At 33.9% G+C, this 8347-nt stretch overlaps 1 protein-coding gene across 1 annotated transcript; it reads left to right on the forward strand.

Moving 5' to 3' along the window:
- Positions 1-1909: 1909 nt before the first annotated feature.
- Positions 1910-5858, forward strand: LOC112750063 (nucleobase-ascorbate transporter 7). The gene is made up of 14 exons (XM_025798579.3): positions 1910-2163; positions 2283-2380; positions 2450-2626; positions 2704-2804; positions 3076-3151; positions 3434-3493; positions 3637-3821; positions 3992-4088; positions 4286-4372; positions 4589-4647; positions 4757-4848; positions 4933-5010; positions 5108-5268; positions 5360-5858. Exons 1-14 carry the CDS (start codon positions 2046-2048, stop codon positions 5576-5578), a joined length of 1608 nt encoding a protein of 535 aa, XP_025654364.1. The 5' UTR covers positions 1910-2045; the 3' UTR covers positions 5579-5858.
- Positions 5859-8347: the final 2489 nt, after the last annotated feature.

Consider the following 8347-nt stretch of genomic DNA (forward strand, 5'->3'; position numbering starts at 1 on the left):
TTAACAATTATAGAATTATAAATTCAAAAATTAACTTCATAAAAATAATAAAAAAACAGATAGTGCCTATTGAACCGCTAATAATTATAAGGTTTAATTATTCTGTTAGTCCCTCTAGTTTTACCAAATTTTTAATTAGGTCTTTATACTTTTTTTTTTTAATTAGGTCCCTACACTACTTTTAATTTTGTCATTTTCATATCAAAAACATTAAAATTAACATAATATTTTTTTCAAAATATATGCAGTCAAAGATCTAGTTAGGTTTTTAATTATGAATACTTTCAATCTGCGAAAAAAATATTCAGTTAACTCTAACATTTTTTACACTAAAAAAGACCTAACTATAAAATTAAAAGTAGCGTAAGAACCCAACTAAAAGAAAAAAAATATAGGGACCTAATTAAAAATTTGATAAAATTATAAAAATCAATAGAGTAATTAAACCTAATTATAACTATTCTTCTTTTATGGCGTGTTTCACTTTGGTGTTTCCTTCTTTATTTCTTTTTTTTTTAATAAAGTTTGACATTGTTTATAAATTTTGGGAGCAAATTTAATCCTATTTTTTAAAGTATTAACTTTGTAAAATAAAAAACATCTCAAGTTCCTTTCAATAAACAAAATAAAGTTTCTTTTAATGTGTTAACATTAATTACGAGAAGGAGTTCTCCTTCTTACAAGTACCCCTTATTAACTGAAAATAGATTAATGGATATTTTAATGGAGTTACATACTTACCCAATTGCAATTCTCTCTAAAAATAGAATTCGACTTCTATTTGAGACACTATAATATAAATCTACCACCACATCTCTACTTAATATGCATGGAAAATTAATCTGAATAAAAATTCTCTCCATTGGACGCAATGTGCTAGGATGAGTTTGATATAGCTCTTACTCCCACTGGAGAAGGGATTTTTATTTGTTGATTTATTTTTATTTATCTATTTTCTTTTTACTTTCAATTTTGCTTGCACATGAAACGTCCAAAAAGCAAAACTGTCTGTCTGAACAGAAAACGCGAGGCGCGCACTCACCCAACACAACAACGTACCGAACGTAGAGAGGCACTCTTGCTTGCGTGACCGTTTCCATTAGGTCGTACAAAACTTGCAACTTTGGATAATGCCATGCTTTTACAACCTCGCTGCACCTTCCAATTAACTTCCAAACTCTTCCTCCAAGGTTAAATTTTGTGTGTCCTCAACCAAAAAGAAAAGGTTTACATTTGTGTGACCTTTTTTTTCTTTATCATTAGTTACTACTTACTAGAAGCTATAGTATTAGAAGCAAATGGAATTAAAAATGGTGGCAGTGGTAAAGCCTTAAGAGAAGTATATCGTGAGCTTGTGATTATATTAATGTGGATTTCGGGACAAATAATAATTATCATTTAGAGTAAATATTATTGATTTCTCTTTTCGTTTTCAGTATTTTTATTTTTAGAATTTTGTGAAAGAAAAATATTCACAAATACAATAAAAAGTCTAAAAATGAAATACAAAACAATCAATCCCTTTTGTAGCATTTTCATAAATTTATTTTCATTTTATAACATCAACAAGTCTAATTTTACTATACACCATAAAAAATAATTCTTCCGTCGTATTAATTTATCGCTACAAAATAATAAAAACAAAGAGAAAATATATTAAAATAAATAAAAATATAAATAGTTGTCAAAAATGTGGAATAAAAGATTTATAATTGTATTATATAAACAAAAATATTATTTATTAATTAAAATTAATTACTAAAATTAATTAATATATATTTATATATAAATATATATATAATTTAATTTATTTTTAATATATATTTTATGTATATGGCTAATTTTAATGTATAGCTGTCACACCGGACACTGGGATATATAAACTTTCCGTTATCAAATGTTGTTACTTGTTAGCATTTAGCAATTCTCGGCTAAATAAATAACTGAGAAAGGGTGAAAGGTGTGTGTGTCACACCCCTTCAGCTTCCTTAATTAAAATTTAGTTTTGTTTATTGCCATTTTAGTTGATCAGGCTAAGAAGAAGAATGGCAGAAGAAGGGGCTGCAGCTGCACCACCACCAAAACAACAACAGCCTCAGGCACCTCCCGTCAAAGATCAACTCCCCAATGTTTCTTACTGCAGCAATAGTCCTCCACCATGGCGTCGGTTCACTGCCTTATATTTTCATAGATGATGATGATGATGCTTATTATTCATGTGTCTGTCACTTTTATTTCTCAATATGCATTGACTGAGTCTAGAATTTTCTTTGTTAATGAAGCGGAGGCTATACTACTTGGTTTCCAACATTACGTGGTGATGCTCGGCACAACTGTTTTAATACCTGCCTCTCTAGTTCCTCAAATGGGAGGAGGAAATGTAAGTCATCGTTCATTTGATTCTCAATTTTGTTGTCATGTTCAAAATAATCAGTTGTGCTTTCTACAGGAAGAGAAAGCAAGAATGATTCAGACTCTCTTGTTTGTGGCTGGCGTAAACACTTATATCCAAACTCTATTCGGGACTCGTCTCCCTGCAGTTATAGGAGGATCCTATACCTTTATGCCAACCACCATTTCAATCGTTCTGGCTACTCGCTACGACGCCATTGCCGATCCTAAGGAGGTTGCTTCATCACAGACATGCTTAATTCTTCATTTCCTTTGTTATATTACAATGTCAGAATCTTTGTTGCTATGCAGAAATTCGAGAGGATAATGCGCGGAACGCAGGGCGCTCTTATTGTTGCTTCTACTCTCCAAATTATTGTTGGCTTCAGTGGACTTTGGCGCAACGTAGTGAGGTTGGTTGGATTTTATCCAGGAATACTTTTAGTTTCATATGTTATGTGATGTTTTCAAATATACTTGTTTAGTACAGGGCCTGATTCTTAATACTATTCTCCATTTAATTTGTTAGCACCTTACTGTTTATTAATTGCAACAATTTTACCCTTATTTGCATTTACACTTATAACTATGGCCTATGGCTTTATCCTTTCTGACAGTTGTTCACTCATTTTCCAGCCTCTTAAAATAACTTTGGTAACAATTTCTATGTATATATTGTTTTAGGTTTCTAAGCCCTCTCTCAGCTGTTCCTTTGGTTGCTCTCTCAGGCTTTGGACTTTATGAGTTGGGTTTCCCTGAGGTAATGCATATTTGCTACTATCAAGTATCACCCATAGTTACATGAATTCACTAATTAGGTAGTGTATGGCGTACCAATTCACGAGTACCGCATACTAATGTATCTGCGTACCCAAACGTCATATGTAAAATTTTCACATATAAAATATTTTACATATTTCTTATCGCATACCGAGTATTCGTTCTAGTCCCAAAACATATTACCTTTTATGCAACTATACTATCAACACATGATCATAATTGGTGTGATTCACACTGTTCATTTTTGCTGCTAAATTTCTAGGTTACAAAATGTGTGGAGATTGGACTGCCAGCAATTCTCTTCCTACTAATATTTTCACAGGTGATTCTGAATGTACTAATGCTAATTTCATTCTTTGAGCATTGCTAGAGCCATTTATTGCTTCCCCTTTCCTTTCTTTTCTTCCTCTTCAAGTTAAATTTTAAACATTATATTCTTTAGTAAAATTCATCATGTCTTTGCAGTACATTCCTCATGTGATAAAAGAAGAAAGGGGTATTGTTGATCGCTTCGCAGTTGTATTCACGGTTGCAGTTGTGTGGATTTATGCTCTTATTCTAACTGTCAGTGGAGCTTACAGAAAGGTAGCACTCACAACAAAAAATTCTTGCAGAACTGATCATGCTGGAATTATAAGTGGTGCTCCTTGGTAAGAATCTTGTAGTTCTGCTAATTACAAAATTTTGGAGTATGATGATTATCTTGTTGAACCTTAGCTTGTTCTGCCAATTGGATATCCTTAAATGAAAAAAAAAAAAAGTGAGATTGAATTTAGTTAACACCTTTACTGGTGTTACTTACAAAATATGTCTCAATCAGGATTAGAGTCCCATATCCTTTTCAATGGGGAGCTCCTACATTTAATGCTGGAGAAGCTTTTGCTATGATGGCTGCTTCACTTGTTGCCCTAGTAGAGGTTTGTTTCTTGTTTTGCTTGTGTTATAGCATATTGTCCTGCATCTGATTTTATCTAGAATCTGTTTCATCTGGTACATTAATAAGCAGAACACTCCACCAGTCTAGCTGTTCTCAATTCCTATTGTAATTAACAAATGAAAGGCTATATAGCCTTTAGTAATGGCTGCTTCTCACATAAGTTTCATTGTTCAACAGTCAACAGGTGCTCTCATTGCTGTTTCAAGGTATGCAAGTGCAACTCCTATCCCGCCGGCAGTTCTTAGCCGCGGTGTTGGCTGGCAGGTAAGCATAAATCATGAATTGAATGTATCATTTTACCCATCTAATTTTTGTACCTATCTTTAATATGAAATTACCAATTATAAATTGTTTCCAAACCGGCATTATCAATGTCAATTGTACACTGATGATGCATTGTTGGGTTTCTGCTTGTTCTTGATTTTTGTCACTTTCATCATTTGTTATGATCATCATTGATGGTTATTTTCTATGTATCAGGGAGTGGGAATTCTGTTATCTGGGATCTTTGGGACAGGGAATGGATCATCAGTTTCCATGTAAGATTTTAGTCCAAACTTCCATGAACTGGAGATACCATTTTCTTGATAGGGTTTGTAATGAAATGAATGATTGTAACTTGTAAGAATCATCTTTGTCATTTAACAGAGAGAACACTGGACTGTTAGCTTTGACTCGAGACGGTAGCCGAAGGGCTGTTCAGATATCATCTGGATACATGATCTTTTTCTCCATATTTGGTGAGTTCACATATGCTAGAAAATTCTAAGGTAAACTTTCTCGTTGGTTAACATTTGTACTCTCTGAACTCCTAATATATGCAGGAAAATTTGGAGCTGTGTTTGCTTCAATCCCAGCACCAATATTTGCTTCCTTATATTGCCTTTTCTTTGCCTATGTTGGTATGAATGATCATCTTAAGAAGCTGGGTTTTTCTTATCATAATCCATTCAATTATAATTTATTAACCTTTTTCTTTTCTTTTCCCCCACGAAACAGGTTCTGCTGGCCTCAGCTTCCTTCAGTTTTGCAATCTAAACAGTTTTAGAACCAAATTCATCTTGGGGTTCTCTATTTTCATGGGATTCTCCATACCACAATACTTCAATGAGTACACAGCATTTAAGCTCCATGGTCCTGTACACACTCATGCTAGATGGGTAACCCAACTTCACTCATTCATTCTAGCTCTCTTTTTGTTATTGCTTGAAAGTGCATTCTCATCTTTTATTTTTCTCTTTATTTTTGCAGTTCAATGACATGATCAATGTGTCAATGTCATCAAAAGCATTTGTTGCTGGTTCATTGGCGCTGTTGTTAGACGCCACGTTGCGCAAGAAAGACGGCCAAACCCGCAAAGACAGTGGCATGCAGTGGTGGGACAGGTTCATTTCATTCCAGAAAGATGCAAGGAGTGCTGCGTTTTACTCTCTGCCCTTCAATCTGGACAAGTTTTTCCCTTCTATGTGATTTTTGGGCCATGTTCTTACAACTTGTTACAAGACATGAATATACACCCTCACATTTGCTTTCTAACTTAGATTCCATTGTCAGTTTTTTCATTTAACTACAAATCAGCAAAATGTATACATAATTCACTTGGCACCTTTCAAAAGCTAGTAGCTAATTCTCTTAGGAAACTTTTGACATTGGACCGTGTTAGTTCAAGAAACTTTGATCTAATGGTAATAGAATGAAATCTCTATCCTTTTCACAATGCAGTGAATTAGAATAGTTAATTGACCAAAAATAATTTGACAATTGGAGAATGAATTAACCAAATTATCATTAGTTGTTAAATACTAACAATTTTTAGGGATCAAATTTGTATGTCATTTTTTGTGAGCGCATTGGAAAACTGAGATATTTTCTCTTTAAATTTTAGTGATTATGCTAAGTGTTGTCTTGCAATTTTTCTGTACATAGCCAAAAATATTTTTTAAAAAAAATCTAAAGATTGAAATTTGGTTTGGTTTTCATTGCACATTCTAAATAGTTATTTAAATATTTTTATAAAATTTTGGATCAAATACATAAACAATTTAGTCAATACAAAAAGTTGTGTCATTTATAAATAAAATATTTATATTATTTAGTTATTTTAGTCTATTTTAAAATATTCTAAAAGTATTTTTGTTGTTAACAAATTTGAAGGATACTCCTATCAATAATTTAATAATTCGAAAATATTTTTTTATGGTTTACTCTTTTCATTATCATCATCATTAAATTCTCTTTTAACTTATCACTTTTTCTTTACCAACATTATTTACTTACTGCAAGAAAATTCAAATGTAGTGATAATAGAATAGAGGGAGTGAATTGTTGAGTTTAGAATTAATTAATTTTAGTATACTAATATAATGAGAAACATTTTATTGAGTTAAAAGCGCAAAAGTAGTTTGACGAGTTTGTTAATGCAGACCCAAAATCACGTGACACAACATTTAGCCCATATCAAGGAAGCATCAACTAAATATTCCACCATGCACGATATCAAGGTTGCAGCCCAAATGAAAATGACATGCAAAATCAGAACTATGATGCCAAGAAAGAAAGTTCTGCATTGTTAAGGAAATCATTGTATGATCATCACAGGGATAAGGCAGAAAATTAAATTGGACACTTGGCAGCATCAAGATGGAGAAAGGACCGCATAAAGACACAAGGACAATGAAAATTGCAGCTGGTAGGTTGTAATTGGTGCATATAATAAGTTTGATTATCGTTAAAATTTTATCATGATTATGGTAGAAATTGGATGTAAATTTTATTACATATAAAAATCGAACCAAGATATATGCTTATTTAATTCTCTCTTTCTTTATTCTATTTTTTTCTGATTTTATAAATAAAATTCGAAAAATTTCCTGCTAAATTTACATCTTCAAATTCTGAGAAAAGAACTTCAATTTTAAAAACAATTTGATTCAACCACTCTTTTCAAATTCTAGTAAAACCACATGAATAATGTCATTATTTAAATTGAGAACAAACAGCAAATGATAATTCATTAAAATTAAAGAATCTTATGTTTTAAGTTTGACTATTTTGTCCACCAGTCACAGACACAATCGTAAATTATAAAAGACTGTTGCAGTGTTTCGAGTTGATGTCGGGGCTCAGCATTAATTTTGATAAGTCAAATCTGATATCAGTGAATTGTGATCAGGAATGGATAGATCAGGCGTGTGGTATGCTGGGGTGCAATGAAGCGGTTTTACCAGTGAGGTATCTTGGCATTCCATTGGGTGCGAATCCGCGCATGGTGAAAACTTGGAAACCAATAATAGATAAGGTGGAAGAGAAACTTAGCCTGTGGAAAGCGAAAGTCTTGAACAAAGCGGGTAAGCTGGTGCTCATTAAATCAGTGCTGAATAGCCTACCAATATATTACCTTAGTTTGTACAGGATGCCAAAGGCGGTTGCGGATAAACTTATTGTGTTACAAAGGAGATTTTTGTGGTCTAAGGGGGATGGGAATGATGATATCCCGTTAGTTAAGTGGGAGTTGGTTCAGGCACCGAAAAAGGATGGGGGCTTGGGGATTGGGGATGCAATGCTTCGAAACACAGCCCTCTTATTCAAATGGTGGTGGCGGTTTTCAAAGGAGGAATGCCCATTGTGGAAAAAGATTGTATGCTCATGTAACAACCTGAACTCTGATAAAATGCTAACAAATCAGCAGTTGCCGAGTAGAGGAGGGCCATGGAAAGACATTTGTCATTTGAACATTAAGGAGCAGCGGCTAAAGGACAAACTGCTTACTAGCCTGGCGAGGGAGGTAGGGAATGGGAGGAGCACCCTGTTTTGGGAAGATAACTGGCTGCAAGGTGAGCCCCTAAAACGGACTTTTCCAAGACTCTTTTCTATTTCAAACCAACAAGGGTATGTAATAGGGGATTGTGGTTTTTGGGATGGACTCGAGTGGATATGGAATTTTCAGTGGAGAAGGGAGTTGTTCCAATGGGAGTTGGAGCTTGTCAACCACCTTCATGAGAGGTTAAGGGCGGTGACATTGGCAGATGGGCAAGAGGATCATCTAGTTTGGAAGTTTGATTGTAAAGGGATATTCTCAACCAACTCTGTCGTGAAGGTCCTACAATCGGAGACTCTGTCAGCGGAGGTAACGAGTTACAGTTTTACAAGTGCAGGAGAGGAGTGGTACCTCCGAGAATTGAGCTTTTTGGATGGTTTGTGCTTGTTGGTAGAGTTAATACCAAGGAGAGATTGAGTCGG

This window comes from Arachis hypogaea, chromosome 15 (assembly GCF_003086295.3).
Source record: "Arachis hypogaea cultivar Tifrunner chromosome 15, arahy.Tifrunner.gnm2.J5K5, whole genome shotgun sequence".
NCBI lineage: Eukaryota > Viridiplantae > Streptophyta > Magnoliopsida > Fabales > Fabaceae > Arachis > Arachis hypogaea.